Source organism: Biomphalaria glabrata, chromosome 6 (assembly GCF_947242115.1).
Source record: "Biomphalaria glabrata chromosome 6, xgBioGlab47.1, whole genome shotgun sequence".
In the NCBI taxonomy this organism is placed as follows: domain Eukaryota; kingdom Metazoa; phylum Mollusca; class Gastropoda; family Planorbidae; genus Biomphalaria; species Biomphalaria glabrata.
Genome location: NC_074716.1, coordinates 16616052 through 16638891, shown reverse-complemented (window position 1 = coordinate 16638891; position 22840 = coordinate 16616052). Strand labels below are relative to the sequence as shown.

The window sequence follows — 22840 nt, the reverse complement described above, 5'->3', positions numbered from 1 at the left end:
GAGTTGTGATTTAACTACGTTGTCTATAGACATTATTCCTAAGTTGAAACTCTTTATGTGTCGTGCCCCTGGATGAATGGTGCTGCTCAATGCCAATACTTCAATGCTCAAACAGGTAGGAGGGGAAGGGACGGGCTCTTGTAGATTGGACCTGGTCAAAAGGTCAAGGATCTGGAAGCGTATACCATTATTCCAGATAAAAAAAAGAATGAAAGATTTTTTACGTTGCTGAAGGCGACAGGGCTATCTCAATCACATCTTGGGAAAGAAGAAGGTCTGAGAAATTGTAAAAGAGCTTCTGGTTGGTACCTTGAGAGTGTTTATCTTATACCTCCATAACGGATTGGTTTCAGTGCTGGAATGTCTGCAGTAGACCAAGTCAACAGTTTGGTAGAGATGGACTCCAAAGTACTGAACAGGATATGATGACGTAGGGTCACAACAACATTGTTTGTATTTAGTCCACAAGTAATGTTTATATTTAGGAGGAGTAACTCTCACCAAATAAGATTCAATAGCTGAAACAGTTTTTAAATATCTGATATATACATTTTTGTCTAACCTTCAATATCAAGGTTGGTAACGTTTCTAATAAGAAGGGAGCAGACCTAAGACAATGTTTCTCAAACTTTGAATAGTGGCATTACTCCTACCCAAATGTTTCTCAAACTTTGAATAGTGGCATTACCCCTACCCCTCCAAACAAAATGTACGTTCACGCCTTCCTTCTCTCTTCCTCAGCTAGTGGGTCTGTAAGCTACGAGACCAAGCGTTTTCTTGCATTGTAAACTTCCGAAATGTACAATCTTTTGGTCTATTCCACATTTAACTCTAAGAAAAGCGCAAAAGTGAAATGAAAGGAATTTTAACATTTACGTTCGGAAATGACCAGTTAGAGCCCAAGCTTGCATGTGTCTGCTAACGTTCAAGTCCGAGAGTTTTTGTATCATGAGGTGTGGTTGAATGGTGTTGAAAGCTGAGGAGAAGTCAACGGATAGAACTTTAACATAGTGATTCTAAACAACTCTAACATAGTGATTCTAAACAACTCTAGCATAGTGATTCTAAACAACTCTAACATAGTGATTCTAAACAACTCTAACATAGTGATTCTAAACAACTCTAACATAGTGATTCTAAACAACTCTAACATAGTGATTCTAAACAACTCTAGCATAGTGATTCTAAACAACTCTAACATAGTGATTCTAAACAACTCTAACATAGTGATTCTAAACAACTCTAACATAGTGATTCTAAACAACTCTAGCATAGTGATTCTAAACAACTCTAACATAGTGATTCTAAACAACTCTAACATAGTGATTCTAAACAACTTTAACATAGTGATTCTAAACAACTCTAGCATAGTGATTCTAAACAACTCTAACATAGTGATTCTAAACAACTCTAACATAGTGATTCTAAACAACTCTAGCATAGTGATTCTAAACAACTCTAACATAGTGATTCTAAACAACTCTAACATAGTGATTCTAAACAACTTTAACATAGTGATTCTAAACAACTCTAACATAGTGATTCTAAACAACTCTAACATAGTGATTCTAAACAACTCTAACATAGTGATTCTAAACAACTCTAACATAGTGATTCTAAACAACTCTAACATAGTGATTCTAAACAACTCTAACATAGTGATTCTAAACAACTCTAGCATAGTGATTATAAACAACTCTAGCATAGTGATTCTAAACAACTTTAACATAGTGATTCTAAACAACTCTAGCATAGTGATTCTAAACAACTCTAACATAGTGATTCTAAACAACTCTAACATAGTGATTCTAAACAACTCTAACATAGTGATTCTAAACAACTCTAACATAGTGATTCTAAACAACTCTAACATAGTGATTCTAAACAACTCTAACATAGTGATTCTAAACAACTCTAGCATAGTGATTATAAACAACTCTAGCATAGTGATTCTAAACAACTCTAACATAGTGATTCTAAACAACTCTAACATAGTGATTCTAAACAACTCTAACATAGTGATTCTAAACAACTCTTAACATAGTGATTCTAAACAACTCTAACATAGTGATTCTAAACAACTCTAACATAGTGATTATAAACAACTCTAGCATAGTGATTATAAACAACTCTAGCATAGTGATTATAAACAACTCTAGCATAGTGTATCTGAGTATCAAGATGACGGTACAGACTATCCAGCATGAATAGTTTTGCATCTTCAATACATCTTGAAGGTTTGTGTGCAAACTGGTGTTTCCACTTCTTTCAAAAAATGTTTCAGATTCATTTTTCCAAGCACTTCACGGTACGTAGGTCTTTGTAAGAAGCTTTGAACTTCTTTTTGAGTACTTGTATTATCTCTGGTGTCTTCCGAATGGTAGGTATGCTGTGCGTTTGCCAGGACTTGTTGAATATAGCACAGAAGAGAGAAGACATTTGTTCCGCACATAGTTTTACAAGCGTTCCACTTAATTTGAATACATGCGGAATTACCAGCTGACGTCAAACAAGATTGTCTGGATCATTGGTAAAAAAGAAAGTCGGCATCTGGAGAGGTTTCTGTGCTGCCTTTTTAAAAGCTAAATTTAAAAACATTGCGTGAGTCTAAATTTAAACTGTATATTTCGAACATATATAATGGAAGTCTAACATTTGAGTTTTTATGACAATGAATAGAGTTATGGTCTTAAAGGTTATATGGTCTAAAAAGGTTTACAGGCTAAAAGCTTTTATGGTCTAAAAGGTTTTATAGTCTAAAAAGGCTTATAATTTAAAACTTTTAGGAAATAGCCTAATTCTATACAAGATTTACTTAACTTACTTAATCCTGTGTACTCCCAGGGGAGCATAGGGCCGCAATCACACCTCTCTAGCAAACTCGGTTCTGAGCAGCTTTCTTCATCTGCTCCCATGTCATTCCAAGACTTAGTACGTTTTTATTTAAATCATAATTAATTAATTACGATCGTCTTACTTCTTTATCATCTGCAAATTAAAATCATTCATCTTTTACCTTGGTCCCTTGATGAATTGCCCCCTTACAATATTTTAAATAGATATCCACCAGAATGACTGCGACTCATATAGATAAATTACAGTAGTGAAGTACAGTCTCCCTCCTACAATGTGCTGCCACCTTGATGACACCGAAACATAAGGCTAAGCCGGACATCAACTGTTTTTTTAAACAGAGAAAGAATCTCAAGCTTGGGCAGTGACAATGATCCCATTGAGTTCAACGTCGAAGTCTTGTAGATCTAGATCTAGTTGAGAAATAAGTCCAAAAGTGGCAACAGAAAAAAACTTTTGGGAAGGCGATCAACAAATTGTGATGTAAATATATGCAACAATACCAAGTAGAAGAGCTCAGATCTATCCCAGGTGAATTATTCACATTTGCCTAGAATAACACTATTTGTAAAATCACAAATCTTCGAGAAAATACAGGATAGACGACACAAAAAAATGACTTAACGGCAGGGTCAGATTCGAAAGTAGGGAGGGTGGGGCTACCCCATGGGAATCATCGAAAGCCTAGCTGGCCATAATGTGTACGACTCTAAACTATAAGTTACAAATTAAACAAGGTTACAATAGACAGTTTGTGTGGAAACGCAAACTCAAAATTGGCCCCCGAAGTGGTCCACCCAGGCAAGTTTCAATATTTTCAGAAAGAATATCAGAATACAATTCTATCAAAGACTAATGACAGAGAAGAATGGAGAAAGAAGGTTGACAGATCTTGTGTGGTGCCCAAATCGTGCAGCAGACCAAGCGATAGGTGAACGTGAAGTTAGATGTAAACCTGGCCTAACTAATTTCATAAAATGATTATCTTATTGATCTAATTGTTTTGTATAGGGTCAATCCTTTATTCCAAGCCTCGTATAAAATATTTCGTAAAAAAAAATATACATAAAATTCTTATTTAAATGTACCTGCGATATCACTGCCCTGCGGTTCACGCGATAATGTGAAAAAAACTACTTATTAATTATTGTTTTAAATTATGATCCACTTATATGCATATAAAAAGATTTTTCTCTTTGAAATAATAGTAACCATTTTTTATGTAGCAGTTAGTAACAGCACTTACTAAACTTAACAATACATTTGTAAAAAAAATATTTTTTAAAAATCTAAAACCGTTTGTGTTACAAATATGGATTTAAAAAAAATAAATTTTTCACTTTCAGAAAAGAAAAAAGTAGTTGCTGCATCGAAACTTTGAAAGGTAAAAAATATCACTATGTCAGATTTTCAATATCTTTTCTAGTTTACGAGATCTAAACGGGAAAGACGGACAGACATTCCACACAAAACTAATAGCGTCTTTTCCCCTTTCTGTGGCCGCAAAAAATACAACGTAATTTTAAAATACTCTGAGAGACACAAAAAAGATAAAGTCACACTGTATGCTAGGACAAAATCTTACATGTTCTCTTTCTTTCCTAGCGCTATTAGAGCATGGAATGGGTTGGCTGAGCTAGCCAGGAAAACCAGTGACTTGGCAGAATTTAAGTCATTTAAGTTATTGGTTAATATGCTTGACTCAATGCATGACGTATAGAAGGTAATTATCTGCCTCTTTGATCACGTCTATGTTTAAGCCTAATAGATAACTTATTGGTAGTCTAACTAGCCTCTATTGTATAGTTTGTATTGTATGATAATTTTATTTAAATAGCCTGATTTATATAGTCGTTTATACTTTATTATTATTAAATGGTTGCGGATATAACTGCTTCATATCTCAGCTTTTAGATCTACATACTTTACTGATGGTTGATCTCCTTGACTCATATCTTGAAACTCCGAAACTCTGGACCTCACGACACGAGGAGCGATCGAGAGCTAGAGTTTTCCCAGCCGGGAATGTCGATATCACACTCCTCAATGAGCCCTTAAGGGCGACACGACCGCCCACCCGAGAGCGCTTTTCTGTAACAGCTCCCCATAAAAAATATTTTGGAGAGGCGATTTTAAGGCATACCAACTACATCCGACTATATCGTAAATGGGAACCTTTTGCAACCTTTTGGGCCCGTCTATTTACAGCGAGTTTTTCATCCCAGAGCCATCTTCAAATTCATAAAAAAGAGAAATGAGCATATCTTCCATTACGAAGGAGGGAACTAGATATTTAAACATTTCTAGCAGTCGCTTTTAATTTCCAAATTGCACAGAGCTGTGCACCTTGTCTCAATCAATATCAATGTTAAGCCTTTGATTGTGCGTGCTTGTGTGGGTGAGGGAATACAGAAATAATGCAGGCATTGTTGTTAGAGTGCAGAGAGGGTCATTGGTTTGATGATCTGCAAGTCCTGGTCCAGTCAGCGATCAAGTTCGGACTTCTTAATGGCACGTCTTTGTATGTAGAGCCGTGACGTCACTTACAAAGTTGTCGTGTGTGTGCATGCCTGTGCTCGTTTCTGTGTTCATGGGTATAAAGAGATAACCTTCGAAGTCGTCTGCTGAGGTTTACACAAACGATAAGCAAAATATTGAAAATACCTTTAGAAAAAGGTTTATATTGAATTGAGGGATACCGCGGCTACAAGCGCCCTTTATTTAGGGATTGCCTTGGGTGATCGTACCGGTTTAGGGGTTGGGTCAATGGTGAGCCACTCTAAGCCCAAATTTAGTCTTAGCCAACATCCATTAGAGATTCTTCTCTCAAGGCCCAGTACTCTCTCTCTCTCTTTCCCTCTATCTCTTTCTCTCTCTTAAAGAAAAGAATTACTTATTTATTAAGGGAAATAACTGTACATTTATAGCTATTTCTATTAGTTCTGTAAGATTTACTTCCCTTAATAAGTAGAAATCGAAATAAGTTCATTAATTAATTGGTTAATTTTTCTGACAGATTAACGTTTTGTTGTGATGTCCTATCCTAGGAAAACATGATTTAATTTATCAAGTGGAACAATGCTTCAGTACCGTTCATTTTTGGTCTGAAATATTTTTACAAATTTCAGCACGAAACAAATCTTTAAAGTTTATCCAAGCGGAACAACTCAACAATTATAACTGTATATTTATGTACTGTATGACTCAGTTCTCTATTTTCGATATCAAGATAAATAATCAATTACCACCAAATAATTGGTTACTTGATTATTTATTTTTTGATTATTTATATCTTGTCATGTACAGTAAATGTGTACAAATTCAAATTGATTAGACATTGTGTGTGGGAGAAATAACATTTACTAACTTTTTACCAGATAGAGTGAGTCGATATAACCTTTGTAAAAATAGATACCATTGGTTATAATTAGCATATTCCGGAGGTGTGTCTTGTTTTGTTCGTTTCAAACGTACTGCTACGGCCTCACGTGCTTTACGTTTGGTAAATTTAAAAGTAATGAAAAAATCGACCAGGAAACAAATTGATACGGAAACAAATCTTAACAGCTTTTCACTTTGGATCAACTAATATCAGTTACATTTGACACAGAAATAAACTAATTTGGAGACTGAACATTTTATTATAAAAGTCTATTGAAACGTTCGTACACTCACACGCACCAACTGTTCTCAATTTTTAGCAGTAATATCATTTGTACATATATAAGTATCGTCGTATTAATCCAATTAGTACAGAATGTTTTGTTGTTATATGTTTCTACATAAAAAAACATGTCTATTAGTCTATAGTTAGGTCAATACACTGCTATACTTCAACTACATTTCATTCTCCAGTTCAATCATTGTCAAGACAACTCTAACATTCACATACGATACCGAACACAGGCATATTTTACTTCATTGTCAATCAACAAAATCTGGACAAAAAATGTCTATATGTACAAGTACATGTCAGTCTTAGAACTTCTTTTCCTCATTTTAAATCTAATTTACATTTAGAATCACTCGTGCTGTTTGCTACTTATTAATGACGATATTTTCATAACCAGAGTTAGTTAAATCTTCATTTGTGTAGTCAGTTATGATAGACACTTTAGTGCCAGGTTTAACATTGTCGGGTGCCTCCAAAGGTTCACTAGAAAGAATTATAGGCAGCTCCATGGAAATGTTTTTCTCTTGTTGATTCTGCCTTACTGGATGTTGTTCTATAGGAAATATTTCAAGAAGAGACGTGAGCTTTTCTAATGATATCTCATGTTGATCGCAAAGAGATAGGGGATGTTCTGATGGTATCTCAGATTGATTATTAAGAGATGTGGCCTGTTCTAATTGTTTATCATATTGATCTGTGGGCTGTTCTAATGGTATCTGAAGCTGAGTGCAAACTGTGGGATGTTCTGATGGTATCTGAAGCTGAGTGCAAACTGTGGGATGTTGTGATGGTATCTGAAGCTGAGTGCAAACTGTGGGATGTTCTGATGGTATCTCGATTTGATTGCCAGGATCTGTGGTCAGCACTTGACAAGCTACAAGTTCAGAAAGACGCTCTTCAGTGAAATGTTTATTCTGAACATTTCGATTTTTGACCTCTGATATTTTCTCATTAAGATTTTCTGAGATCTTGAAATCTGATTTAATCAAGACATAAAAAAATATAATACAATAGCAAAATGGAATGAAACGACATAGACTTAACTACTAAGTAACTCAGTCAATAAGTCTTTGTAATTTACAAGCTTGGCTTTTTAAGTCCTATTGTCCAGAGGACACTCAGTTTTAAATGTAAAAATGATATTAACACGTAATGCCATGACAACATTAATTTTTGTATACCCCATTTATATTTATCAAACCCCTCCCTTCCCACTCCTAACATGATTTGTTATAGATTCGTATCATTTACACTAAATACTTTTATATTTATAATGTTGAGTAAAACTAAAGTTCTGCTTTCAGACTATGCGATCTATAGGGCTGATGATGAACAGGTCATCTGTTTCTGTAGGCGCGGTTCACGAGAATGTCGTGTGACCAGCACAACAACCAGTCGCCTTTATCTCCCCCCAACTTCAGTAATGTCAGGTTAGGGTTAGGGGTTAGGGTGGAATCAGAAGCGCCCTAAAGATCCCGAAATTAAAAAATCTCAGTCTTCACCAGGATTCAAACCCGGGACCACGGTTAGGAAGCCAAGCGTTTTACAACTCAGCCACCGCGCCTCCCAAACTATTAATGAGTGCTGTAGAATAATGCAATTTTTTTGTTCTTTTACTTATGCTCCCTCCTGCAAGAATATTTTACTTAAACTGAATGTAAAACAAACTTTGAAAAGGTTTAATGAATAGTAAAGTGATCAATATATTCAAAGTAGTAACACGCAGAACTATTTACATTTTCTTGTCTGTGTTTGTGTGTGCATAAGTGTATACAACGTACCTCTATCTGGGGGCGTGTCGTATACGGATTCTCTTTTAGCCCCGTATTTTAGTTTACCTAGCTTTACAGGAAGTTCAGGGGTGGTATCCATGGTTACATCAAACAAAAGATGCGGGAGATGGGCTGAAATAATGGCGTCATCGTTGCAGTCAGCCAGATCTGTCATTAATCAATAAATATAGTGTATAATAAATGTATATATAATTATGAACGAATGTATTTTATATTTTAGGCAAAAAGCGTGACAACCCTGCTTAGAGAGCAAGAGATAATTGACATAATTAGGTGCTTTAGTGGGCACTGGCAGTAAATGTATTGAATTTAAGTCACACATTTTAAAGTTTTCCTATTGTACGATTTTTTTTTGATGTATAATAAATATAGAACTTAAAAGCTGCATCAGCGTGCCACCGACACTGTCTGGGATGTTTCCATTCTATTTGTAGGTGATCAGTTGGATCTCTACTCTACTTAGGCCTATTCCAGAAGAGTTAGAAAAGTCTTATCAAAAGACGAAGTGTTGTCCTGTTTGCTCTTATGTGAAAAAAACATCAAATGATTTTTTAAAAATTGTATTAATTAAAAAGATCAAAAGAAGACTATTGCTTATATATTCATGGTCCATTGGTCAATTGGTAACTTCGATGGAGTCCGCCTCTGAGTTTGTGTGATAACACAAACTCTCATCAAACAAACTCTCTTTGAAATCTTGTTAGTTTTCCTATTGTACGATTTTATTTATGTATAATAAACATATAACTTAAAAGCTGCATCAGCTTACAATTAATCACCATGATTATACATCCTTTATTTTAGAACTAAAATGCAGTTTCCATTCATTAGTATTAACTCATTACCTTATCAGCAATTTCACGCTAGAAAAGTTAATTCACATTTCATGACTTGTTTATATTTAGATTACAATCTCGCTATCACCAATCGACTCTTGTCTACAAAGCTTATATCAACTCACCCCTACATGTTCACACTAGTTAAACAGTTACTTAAAATTACCCGAGGAAACAGAATGATGTCCGGGTCTGATTTGTTGACGTCTTGAGTATTGCCTGTTGGTTACGGTATTTCCAGGCATGTACAAGTCGGGCAAAGACCAACTTCTCCCACTGCCTGGTAAGCGAGATGATGTTGTGTCTTTCTCTTGGTCTGTACTTTTGATGCCGACCTGACAATTTGTGTCTGCGAGACGATAAGCTTTCGTTCTGATCTGTCTGTTGGCACTGTCTTGCGAGTAGCGGTCTCTGACTGAAGCTCGCCGCTTTCTACGAGTGCTAGATCTGATGATTAGCACAATAACTGCCGTAAAGACAGCAATACTGACGAGTCCAATGGAAACTGACAGTCCAATGACTAATGGCAGGATGACTTCATCATCAGTGTCTGTGGAGAACAAATAAAAAATTGATAACTGTTGCGATTGGAATACATCGTGATGTGAAAATAAGATGATATAAATGTAAGATGATGTGAATGTAAGATGATGTGAATGTAAGATGATGTAAATGTAAGATGATGTAATTGTAAGATGATGTAAATATAAAATGATGCGAATGTAAAATGATGTAAATGTAAAATGATGTTAATATAAAATGGAGTGCATGTAGAATGGTGAAAATGCTTCTGTAGAATGGAAATGGCCTTCAGACGACAGAAAGCTAGAAAATTGTATGTTTTTGAAAATATAATAATTTTTTTTTTTTTTTTTTTTTTTTTAAATTTGTAACGTGATTAAAACAAAAAAAGAATGTACTAGAAATAGGTGTTGATTTACTGATACGGAATCTCCTGCACTGACAGCTACCATGTAGGACTAATAGATTGTATTGACTCTTGTTGCTACTTCTTTACGAAAGGATCAATTAGTTGCAGTTCTTATTTAGAACATCAGTTATTTCTTTATGTAATAAAACATATTATTGCACCACTTCATCTTACGATCAGAAGCAACCAATGATGGAGTTGCGACTTTTGATTAATCACTTTTTATAGTTCCTTATTCCTCTTCCTGAATATTATCGTAGACATATTTGCAATATAGAGATGTATGGAGAGTATGTATAGTATATACAGTTTTGTTATACAGTTTACTCCTGAAACATAGAGAATTTATATATAATGCCTTTGAACAGGTTTATCATATTTTTCTAAACTTTCTCCGCCTTTGTAAAATCAATTGTTCTAGCACTTCTACTTGTAGCACAAAGAATTTTTTCTCCTTATTTTATTATTATAATAATAATTGAATATTACATGCTCTATAGTATGTATTTTTCTTAATTAAAAAAAAGTCTCATTCATCTCCCTTCTTCATAAGTTTTTATTTGGTTAGCCTTCATTGAATTTTGATTGTAAATGTAATAAATTGAGTTGAAAAAAAAATTAAACCTCTTGTACTAACTAGTAAACAGAGACAGCAATGTGAACTCTAATAATGATATAGTTCTAGATCGAGACCTAGGATAAGTACGAATTTAAAGTTAGAGTTGAGAATAAAGAGGAAAAAAAATAACCTTTTGTTCTCGCTAGAGAGAAATCATATTTCAAACTTGTATTTGACTCGTTGCTCAAAACTAATGTATAATTAGTGAAATAGTCGTCGGTCAGTGGACCTATGCTCAGCTCAATAGTCGCTTCTGTTATCTCTGCAAACCTCGGGTCGTTGCACAAAGCAAGATCGCCGGACGAGACTTTCAAATAACAAGATATATTGTGTCTCATTGGGTCTACTGGATGACCGTTGGTCACGACACTTAAATGGCTTGGCTGTGGACATCCAGTGACTTGTAGCGTGTGATAAAACATTGAGTTGAGTGTCATGTAGAATGTTGTTGTTAGGTTTGGGTTTGACATCCGTAGAGGTGCTGCAAGGAGAAGAGTACTTCAAGAGTATTTGAGGCATGGAGACATACAATTAGAACCTTACCTAAGTGAACAGCGCCATACAAGTTTATCTGATTGACAGTTTTGTTTATTTACGTGACGGAATATTTGTTGGAACGTAAACATTTCTCAAGACTTTCATTTCTACAACTGAAACTTATCACAAGTCACAAGATGTAATAAAGGTAGTCTAAATAAGATAAGTTAAAATAAGATAATTTATAATGATTGTGACCCCCCCCCCCACTTTACCCATAAACCAACATCCCCCTTTCTTTAATGCAGACTTGTCTCGCGATAAAAAAAAAATGGAAAAAATTAGAATTTTATGCCATTCTGTTATCATAAGAAGAGACAAAACATAAAATCTACATACTTCCATTGTTATATGAGATTTTTTTTTGTACATAGTGTAATTAAAAGTCTTGGATGGTAAAGCAAGAGTGATAGAAGGGATGTGAAATCTTTCGAAAGTTCGTGAATCTTTTTTGAATATTAATAACCTTTTGTCATTAAAAAAAAGAATCCTTATGCATACTAGAAATAAACCAGCTAATAATTGTATTTCATTAATTATTCAAATCTGAATCCTGAGGAAAACTGTGATATGGAACTTTGATGCTACGATTTGGAAAAAAACTAAATAATAATGATAGTTGTAATAATAATTTTAGTTATGAGAACAAGAAGTGGAGTTGCAAGGCTTCTTGTGTCACTATAATTTCTTGTCACGTTTTGTTAGGGAGGTTTACCAAGACTTCTGTCACTTCATTCTTCTTCTTTTATTCCTGTCATTATGTAAAACAAAATGTAGGCACCTACTTGTTACACTGAATGTTACGGATGAAGCTAATTGGTAACATCCGGTTCCTTGCTTGGCCCGGCACGAGCAGACGGTGGAGCAGCCAATAGTCGCAAGTGTTACATTGTCTCTGCTTCTTACTGGTCTATTCTCTAACACACCTTCGCAGGACAAGAGGACTTCGTCAATGGACAGGAATTCCTCTTCTATCGCACAGGACAGATTATGGTGGCTAGTAGATGAGAGTGACACCACGGACCCGTTGTAGTACTGCTTATTGTTGACTGTTAGCACTGGATCTGTTCATGGAGTCAAGGGGAGGTCATCAAACACAAAGAATCACATATGAATCAACTTCAATGGTCCTTCGGTTAATCGAAGTTGTTGTTCATTTGGGTCACTAAATTGTCTACTACATTTAGAGATAATTTTCTCGCACATATTTTCCGTAAGCTGCATACATCAGAAGTGAGTAGTGTCGTACCCTTATAAAATGGGCTCTTTTTTACTCAAGCGATTTAATCATAACAAAACATCTTCATCAGCATGTGAGCTGATTAAGCGTAAGTCACAAGAACATCTTTACAACTGAACGCATTATAAATTCCTAGTATTAGTTCGCCCTTTCGTCATTTTCATATGAGTGACATTTCACCCCTTTACATTTGACTAACGTTCATGTACGATCAATTTGTTTTTAGTCTTTTTATAAGATCAAGAATAAAAACATTTGTTACATTCGAGGCAATGGAAGCGATTGAGTTTTTACCTTTAGTTTATTTTCACTCCATCAAATCATTGGTTCCTTAGATTTCCAATTATTTCGTGTGCAATCTACCTGGTAGCGAATGCTCTGAGACACTAAGATGTTTTGACTGGTTCGCATTTTTACCAGATGGTAATAGAGGTTATTTATTAAGCCATGATTGCGTTTATTGTATGATGCCAATGTAGTCATTTTTTCTCTGCTCTTTTTTCACAAATTCAGCTATGATGCTTTTGAAAAGTAGCCTCTATTGCAATACGCTGTACTGCACCACTATGCAGAGTGTTGAGATATGGGTGGCTTTAGCTCTGTATGAGGTAGATTAAATGGAGGTATTCTAAAAGCCTATCATTGACAGTTTCCTTTGAGTGGGAGGGGTAGAAGAGGGGTGTTTTAAATGGAAAATCAGCTGCGAAAAAAACAACAAAAGAAAATCTACCGTGAAAAGAAAAAGAAACAGTCTTAGTAACTTCAAGAGACTCCTCCATTGCGTTGAAGGCTGTGCACGTGACGTTGACCTGTCCGGCCTGTGACGGACATAATGTCCAGGTGGAGTTTCGCACGTTTCGACTGACCAGAGAGGGTCAATATGGAGTCTGACTCTGGCCGGATGTGGCCGAACGTGAACGGGTTCACATGACACTACTATTGCACCTTCTGAAACTGAGCATGAGTGGAGGATTGAGCTGCTAGATAATACTGACACATTGACATCCAACGGGCCAACTGGGAACAATGTGTGTAAAAATATCTGTGTTGTCAAACTTTAGAGACAATATGTGTACACATGTCTTGGTATTTCTATTCAAAATTCAGCGACAATATGTATACAGATGTCTTGGTATTTCTATTCAAAATTACGTGATAATATGTGGACAGATGTCTTGGTATTTCTATTTAGAATTTAGCGACAATATGTGTACAGATTGTACTACAGATGACTTGGTATTTAGCGACAACAAGCGTACAAATATATTTCTATTTCTAGTCAAACTTTAGCGATGAATTTGTAAAAAAAAATCCTTTTAGAAAAACAAATGTACAAAGAAAAATGAAAAATCGTGACGTGGCTAAACAAATAAAAGAGATTGTAAGGTTTATTTTTATTTATATTTTAATTTGAAACCAACTGCTTTCACTTTCAGAGAGTAGTGTCACTTGGTCTACGCGGCAAGGTTACAAGAGAGTTACAACATGTACAATTTTACACAGAATAGTAAACATGTAATTAGAAAAAAAATCTATTCCATTTCTACTACTAGAAGTTTCGGATCGAAAGTCTATTTATAGAGGAGTCGAGAGTGTTTTCAAAGTCTATTAATAATTCTGTTCAGCCAATAATTTTCAAGCTTTATATTAAGTTGTTTTTTTAAATTAATTATTGAATTTAATTAGAATATGCATTATTGTTTGATATGTAGTATGTGTTTAATGTTTTCATGATTTCTAGACTTCAAGCACTAGCTGACCTACATCTATACTTTAGTGTTAAGTCTTTCCAAAGTGTGTCTACTTACATGCAAATAGTGATGTGAATGTCTCATTACAGACGTCTAGTCCAGTCTCTGAATCATTCACGCAACATGTAAATGTGAGGTCAGAATCTTTAAGGATAAAAACAAAATTGGCATTTATGGTCATTTTCTTATACATATTCAAATGTAAGTCAATGAAATTAGCGGATAATTAATTATACATTGTAATTTGGGAAAACAAAGATTAATGAAATAAGATTAACGACAGCTACAGTCACCATTGGTTAGTATTAAGTAGAAAGAGAAGCAGGTCAAAAGAATGTTTGTTTGAAGAACTAGAACGATGGAAGTTTTGACAGATAGATAGATAGATAGATATGTAGATAGATAGATAGATAGATAGATAGATATGTAGATAAATATGTAGATAGACAGAGAAAGAAATATAGATAGATAGATAGATAGATAGATAGATAGATAGATAAATATGTAGATAGACAGATAAATATGTAGATAGACAGATAAATATATATATATATATATATATATATATATATATATATATATATATATATATATATATATATATATATATATATATAGATAGATAGATAGAGATAGTTGATTGATAGATAGATAGATAGATAGATAGATAGATAGATAGATAGATAGATAGATAGATAGATAGATAGATAGATAGATAGACAGACAGATAGATAGATAGATAGACAGATAGATAGATAGATAGACAGATAGATAGATAGATAGATAGATAGATAGATAGATAGATAGATAGATAGACAGATAGATAGATAGATAGATAGATAGATAGATAGATAGATAGATAGATAGATAGATAGATAGATAGATAGACAGACAGACAGACAGATAGATAGATAGATAGATAGATAGATAGATAGATAGATAGATAGATAGATAGATAGAGAGATAGACAGACAGATAGATAGATAGATAGATAGATAGATAGATAGATAGATAGATAGATAGATAGATAGATAGATAGACAGATAGATAGATAGATAGATAGATAGATAGATAGATAGACAGATAGATAGATAGATAGATAGATAGATAGATAGATAGATAGATAGATAGATAGATAGATAGATAGATAGTGTTATACCGTTGCTATTACAAACAAGTACAATCTCCACACTGCTATTGGAATGTTTGATTTGATTCACATAGTGATCGCCTTCCTTTTCCCAGCGTGGATTTGTCCCATTACAAAAGCAACTAGATGTTCCATTCACTAGATACTTGTCTTCAGGACAAACCATCAGGGCTTTGTGGGGAAACAGAGAACGAAATGTTTGTCATTCAGATTATCTCACAAAATTATACAATATGCTAAACGCAATATTCCTGCGTGCTTGTAAAATATTTTGTAAAATGTTTTACATTCTTCGGATGTTCCTTCAGAGTTGAAGATAATTTATTTCCTAGCCTGAGCCACGTGCAAGACGATGGGGGATGGCAGCGGGTAGGCTATGAACCCGGGACCATCGAGAACCACAATCCAGCGCGCATACTGCACGACCAGGCAGTACGCTAAATGTGTGTGTGTGTGTGTCTGGTGTCAGACAGTAGAGCCGAAACTCTTTTCTTTACATTGTCGTGTTTTATTGCTCTTTTTATTCTTACAATCTAGATTCTATTTAAAATGTACATTTGAATTTATCTTTATTAGAGAAGCCAGGTGGCCGAATGGTAAAGCGCTTGGCTTCCAAGTCGAGTTGTCGGGTTCTTATCCTGGTGAAGACTGACGTGTCTCGCACGATTAGCCAAGTAAAAAAAAAAAAGAAAATGGCAGCGGCTCCGGGTGTACACGACCTTCGGCCTCGTCTCTTGTCCGCGAGTCCAAAGTGACCATTTCACTGGAAATGACAGCGTCAACATAGACACTTGTAAGTCCCTCTGCCAGACAGAAAAGACTGTTCAATTAGGCCGGTTCGCTTTTGTTCTAAAGTTTCAAAAGCCTATGGCTCAACTCTATTTCACTGTTTCAAATTTGGTGAAGTCTGGGGCTTATAACTTCAGGATTTTCAGCACGCCTCTGAGTCCACCCAACTCCAATGGGTACTTGACATTAGTGAAAGTAAATGCAAGTGGTCGTTGTGCTGACCCTCATAACACTCTTTTTTAACCGTGTGCCAGAGAAACAAATGACCTTGACATCATCTACCCTATAGATCGCGATGTCTGAAAGGGAAACTTTACTAATTTAAAATCTAAATTCATTCAGCATTAAGTCATATATATAGTCTACATTGCCTTAATGCCGTCCCTTTATGTATAGATAACTTACCCAGGTGTTCATAAGACATAGTTACAATGACAAAAACTGTGAACAGTTGATGCATTGTGATCAACTGCAAGGAATTTCATTTGTATAGAATGCTTCGATGTCTATACATTCAAGACTTTTTTTTTAGGTGTTATCTTTAATGCTTTTCAGTGACAGTCCTTGAGGAAATAGAATGTAAATATAAATGAAAATAGCGGATTCACCGAACACAACAAACAGGTTTAAGCCAGGAAGTTATATTTTATGCTAATATCTCAGAATTATAATAATTAAATTTACGCCATGCAATAATGACAGCGCCAAATACAGTAGTTACCATACATATAAACATTTTCTTAGGCTTTCTTCAAGTTTAAATGAAAATGACTAATTAGTAAGTTGTTTTTTTTTTCTTATAACTTTCCTGAAGTGAAGAAAGACAGCCCTGTACTAACTATATAAAAAATCTTGTTTCACTGCAAATACATTTTGAAGCTTTTTGAATGCACAGATAAATGATCGTCTTGTCAAATTGTATAAAAGATTACGGACGTGCCATTAGAGTTAGATCAGGTGTCTTATTTCGTTTATAACTGACAAGAAGATCATGTAGGTTTGAACATACGGAGAACGTGGGTGTTACGTTGTCAGTCCACAGAACACTGGAACGTGGGTGTTACGTTGTCAGTCCACAGATCACTGGAACGTGGGTGTCACGTTGTCAGTCCACAGAACACTGGAACGTGGGTGTCACGTTGTCAGTCCACAGAACACTGGAACGTGGGTGTCACGTTGTCAGTCCATAGAACACTGGAACGTGGGTGTCACCTTGTCAGTCCACAGAACACTGGAACGTGGGTGTCACGTTGTCAGTCCTCAGAACACTGGAACGTGGGTGTCACGTTGTCAGTCCACAGAACACTGGAACGTGGGTGTCACGTTGTCATTCCACAGAACACTGGAACGTGGGTGTCACCTTGTCAGTCCACAGAACACTGGAACGTGGGTGTCACCTTGTCAGTCCACAGAACACTGGAACGTGGGTGTCACGTTGTCAGTCCACAGAACACTGGAACGTTGGTGTCACATTGTAAGTCCACAGAACACTGGAACGTGGGTGTCACCTTGTCAGTCCACAGAACACTGGAACGTGGGTGTCACGTTGTCAGTCCACAGAACACTGGAACGTGGGTGTCACGTTGTCAGTCCACAGAACACTGGAACGTGGGTGTCACGTTGTCAGTCCACAGAACACTGGAACGTGGGTGTCACGTTGTCAGTCCACAGAACACTGGAACGTGGGTGTCACGTTGTCAGTCCTCAGAACACTGGAACGTGGGTGTCATGTTGTCAGTCCACAGAACACTGGAACGTGGGTGTCACGTTGTCAGTCCACAGAACACTGGAACGTGGGTGTCACGTTGTCATTCCACAGAACACTGGAACGTGGGTGTCACCTTGTCAGTCCACAGAACACTGGAACGTGGGTGTCACCTTGTCAGTCCACAGAACACTGGAACGTGGGTGTCACGTTGTCAGTCCACAGAACACTGGAACGTTGGTGTCACCTTGTAAGTCCACAGAACACTGGAACGTGGGTGTTACGTTGTCAGTCCACAGAACACTGGAACGTGGGTGTCACCTTGTTAGTCCACAGAACACTGGAACGTGGGTGTCACCTTGTCAGTCCACAGAACACTGGAACGTGGGTGTCACGTTGTCAGTCTACAGAACAGTGGAACGTGGGTGTCACCTTGTCAGTCCACAGAACACTGGAACGTGGGTGTCACATTGTCAGTTTACAGAACAGTGGAACGTGGGTGTCACGTTGTCAGTCCACAGAACACTGGAACGTGGGTGTCACGTTGTCAGTCAACAGAACACTGGAACGTGGGTGTCACCTTGTCAGTCCACAGAACACTGGAACGTGGGTGTCACGTTGTCAGTCTACAGAACAGTGGAACGTGGGTGTCACGTTGTCAGTCCACAGAACACTAGAACGTGGGTGTTACGTGTCAGTCTACAGAACAATGGAACGTGGGTTTCACGTTGTCAGTCCACAGAACACCTAAACGTGGGTGTCAGGTTTTCAGTTCACTGAACACTGAAACGTGGGTGTCACGTTGTCAGTCCACTGAACACTGAAACGTGGGTGTCACGTTGTCAGTCCACTGAACACTGGAACGTGGGTGTCACGTTGTCAGTCCACTGAACACTGGAATGTGGGTGTCACGTTGTCAGTTTACAGAACACTGGAAATCTAATTCATCCTCGAGTTTCCTTTATAAAAATCTGTTGTCTTTCTTTCTCGCTCTCGTGCAGACACATACAGACTTTTTTCTCACACAAACCTTCACACAGTTAATGATATAGAAACGCTTTAAGTAGTAGTTTGCTTTTACTAGGGGAATTTCTTTAAATTTACACTTCTTTGTTGGTAATTGACTTGAGCTTATTACTGCCACTGGATCAACTCATCAATTAAATGACTACACTTTACATGGGCGTAACTTGTTAGCAGGAAACATTAGCTATTGATCCTTTACAATTGTGTAGTTTGTCCAAAAAGCCTTTTTTTACAAAGCTTATATCAACTCACTCTGTCTGTCTGTCTATCTGTCTGATAAAAAAGTGTGAATACGTTTTTTCTCCCACACCTATTCTCGAATCATGTTGAAACTTCGCACATTCATTCATTGACATAAACAACACTTATATCAATTTAAAAAAAAAAGATTATTACTGATAAATAATTTTTTTTTCTGATAACAACAAGGAAAACTAATACTTTAGTCTTCACAGATAGGGCTAAATTTGTTGGGTTTATGCCCTTTACACTGTAACCGCTACTTCTCTCTCACGTATTATCCAATCAAGTTGAAATTTTAAACAGTTATTGTACCTAACTAAACATGAATCAATAAGCAACAAGGTTACAAAGACAGTTTGTGTGGAAACACAAACTCAAAATCGGCCCCAAAGTGGTCCACCCAGGCAGATAGGATATCAGAGGCAAATAACAGAGAAGAATGGAGAAAGAAGCTTGACAGATCTTGTGTGGTGTCCGAACGGTCCAGCAGACCAAGGTATAGGTTAAAGTGAAGGTAAAGTGAGATGTGAACCTGGTATCTTATAAGATAAGAACTAACATAAAAAGATTAATTATACATACATTACCTATACACGCATTACTCACATATACATTACTCATATATACATTACCCACGTATACATTATATACATACATACATTATATACACACATACATTACCACACATACATTACCCCCACATTATCTTTAATACATTACCCACAAATATATTGCCAACACATACAAAACTCACACATACACTGCCCACACATACAATTCATTAACTAGCCACTTTTGATACTAGCCTGCTTTAACTGTGTCTGAATGAATAAAATGCAATCCACTTTACAAAAGAATTAGACTTACAAGTGTTTTCAATTTATCTCTTCCTTTTATTTCAGTATGAGCTCTTGATTGTTTTTCTCTTATTATTCATCTTTAAAAATAACAAGAAAAACTGTGAATCCAAACATGAGAAATTTTCCGAGAGACAACCCTGAGAAAATAATACAACTGGCAGAAGCTGCGAAGTTACTGATCCGTAACTGCATCGGATATTCGTCGTTCCTTTTGACATATTGGCTGCGGGGAGATTGACATTGGTTGTACAATAGTATAGGTAGTGGTGTTCTCACTTCAGGCAATAATTATATTGCAGAGCCTCTAAAATAATTAGTTACTTACATTTTTATGTGATTCTTTATGCCTCACGGTGACTCAGTACTTCAATAACTATAGAGCTAATTGAGTGAGTCTGGTGTGAATGTTCATTTTGGTTTCTTATAGTTATAATGTTTTGTCTGGTGTAATGCACAAATTGGAAGACAAATTTCCTTACGGACAATAAACATTATTATTATTATTATTATTATTATTATTATTATTATTATTATCATTATTATAACAAAACAATAGTAAGTATATTCAAAATTCGTAGCTAAAAAAATAGCAGCCTATTTAATTGTAATCATAATTGACATAAGCATATTAATAACAATCCCGTAATCTTTATGTTCTTATCATTGTGGCTTATATAAATTAAGATGACACATAATTCAAGACCTACCGTAGAAGCGCTGAACTACACAACTCAATTCAATGTCGCTAAAAATGTATGACCTCAATTCCAAGAAGAGATTTATAAAAAGTCAGAACAGATCGAACACGGAAAGGCGCGACTAGTTTGAACATTGAGTTTCCTTGTTGTAGAAACCAAAAAAAGATTTAGTGTGATTTGTGTTATACGTATAGAAAATCTGTTTTACTTCTTGGTTCACTCCATAATATCTAAGGTATAGTAGCGTCAAGTGATAGTACTGTCAAGTCATATTAGCGTCAAGTCATAGTAGCGTCAAGTCATAATAGCGTCAAGTCATAGTAGCGTCAAGTCATAATATTGTCAAGTCATAGTAGCGTCAAGTCATAGTACTGTCAAGTCATAGTAGCGTCAAGTCATAGTAGCGTCAAGTCATAGTACTGTCAAGTCATATTAGCGTCAAGTCATATTAGCGTCAAGTCATAGTAGCGTCAAGTCATAGTATGTCAAGTCATAGTAGCGTCAAGTCACAGTACTGTCAAGTCATAGTAGCGTCAAGTCATAGTAGCATCAAGTCATAGTAGCGTCAAGTCATATTAGCGTCAAGTCATAGAAGTATATAAGCCATACTAGTATGCAAATTAAAATAATTAATAAAAAGAGAAAAAATATAAATTATCTTTGAGGAAATCATTTAAGTCTTATTAACATTTAAGTCATATTACTATTTAAGTCATATGGGTATTAAAAGCATATTAATATTAAGTCATATTTATGTCATATAATAATTTAGGACATAAAAATTTTAGTCATATTAGTATTTATGTCTTATTACTTTTTAAGTTATATTAGTAAAATAATAGTGATGAAAACACCGGAACAAGTTATTCTGACTAAAAACTAGGACAAAATTAATGTATAATACCGAAGGTGCGGAAACTTGGGTAAGTCCATTGAGCTGCCTATCTAGGTCGCCATAATCAATTTGCAAAAATAATCTGTCAGTAGTTAGCCTTCATGCATGATCTAATTGGAATAAAATACACCCCGTGACTACACCACTGGAGGATGTTCAATCAACCAATACAGGTGTAGACCTACTTTAACTAACAAGAGGGGAATTCTAATCGAAAAGGTTTAGTTTTTATTGACACAAAAATATGCAATGGTCATCGCGGTCCCACTGTCATACTTTATAAGAAAAAATGGACAATGAAAAAAATAGCAAAATATGAAAATCTAAGCTTAGTGATAAACTGACTGTGAAAGTTATTTAAAATAACAATACACCCTGTTGTTATGTCAACGGAGGGGGTGATATTGACAACTGACCTGACAACCACGTTCGAGGCCCTAAACATTCTTGAAGATTCTTGTTACCTGTCAGACGGCAGCACAGGTACAGACCTGCCACATCACCTGAACATTTCTCAGTGGACAGTGTTAAAGGGAGACTACAATGAATTTTATTTTCTTTTAACGAATCTAGACCATGGCAGTGAAAGGGAATGAACATTTATTTCTATAATAATAATCATAATTCTGTATTATCTTTATAAAAATTCATCTTACAGTTGTGGATTAATTATAATAATAAGGCTTGTCTAGTGAGTCCAAAGATTAATGAGGAATGCTGTATTTCCCGTGGCTACGCAGTCCCAGCTGTGACCTACATATTTTGCCACATCCAGGGCAAGCATAACCATTGTACATCGGTGGTCGAGATGGTCGCGAACTTTGTAAGTGACCATCATCTCTCTTGTTCTGAAGCCGCATGCATTACATATTATAGAATTTAAGAAATGTTGGTATTTATATTTTCTTTGTACTTATAGCAGTAGTCATATTAATAACTAATTAATTTTTAACTCATTGTTGATAAGTAATGCTGTTGATCTTTGAGTGTGTTATTCGCAATGTTTACGATAGTTCACACGTCACTAGTTCCAATGTCCCAAGTCAAATTTATAAGCGCATTTTGAAGGGCCTGGTAGAAAAAAACAACAACTCTATTGTCTTTGTGCTGTTCGTCTCTCCGTCTCTGTCGTTAAGTTCCTCAAAACTAAAACCCACTCTAGAAAATGTTCATTTGTTTGTAATTCTCTGAAGTATCTCAAACCTGCAGTCAACGAGTTCATGAGAAGAAGTCGAACTAAT

The 22840-nt window shown here is 35.8% G+C and overlaps 1 protein-coding gene across 4 annotated transcripts; it reads right to left on the bottom strand.

Annotated features, from left to right (window-relative positions):
* Positions 1-6188: 6188 nt before the first annotated feature.
* Positions 6189-20872, bottom strand: LOC106064267 (uncharacterized). Of its 4 annotated transcripts, XM_056034007.1 has the most exons (10): positions 20714-20829; positions 20332-20480; positions 16578-16735; positions 15393-15554; positions 14291-14377; positions 12028-12306; positions 10836-11186; positions 9322-9705; positions 8308-8466; positions 6189-7502 (listed from the first exon to the last, which is right to left on the bottom strand). In XM_056034007.1, the coding sequence occupies exons 3-10, from the start codon at positions 16630-16632 to the stop codon at positions 6892-6894; spliced, it is 2088 nt and encodes a 695-aa protein (XP_055889982.1). In that variant the 5' UTR covers positions 16633-16735; positions 20332-20480; positions 20714-20829; the 3' UTR covers positions 6189-6891. The 4 variants fall into 4 exon arrangements, with proteins under 4 accessions (XP_055889982.1, XP_013078217.2, XP_055889984.1 ...); XM_013222763.2 differs by lacking the exon at positions 20332-20480 and having other exon boundaries at positions 20714-20872; XM_056034009.1 differs by lacking the exons at positions 10836-11186; positions 20332-20480 and having other exon boundaries at positions 20714-20872.
* Between the last annotated feature and the right edge of the window lie 1968 nt (positions 20873-22840).

Coding starts and splice junctions, on each gene's coding strand:
- LOC106064267 (XM_013222763.2), bottom strand. CDS start 16,632: ATGCATCAACTGTTCACAGTTTTTGTCATTGTAACTATGTCTTATGAA. Junction 14,378..15,392: donor ACTTGTTTGTAATAGCAACG/GTATAACACTAT, acceptor TTATCCTTAAAG/ATTCTGACCTCACATTTACA. Junction 9,706..10,835: donor CTCTCTAGCGAGAACAAAAG/GTTATTTTTTTT, acceptor TGTTCTCCACAG/ACACTGATGATGAAGTCATC.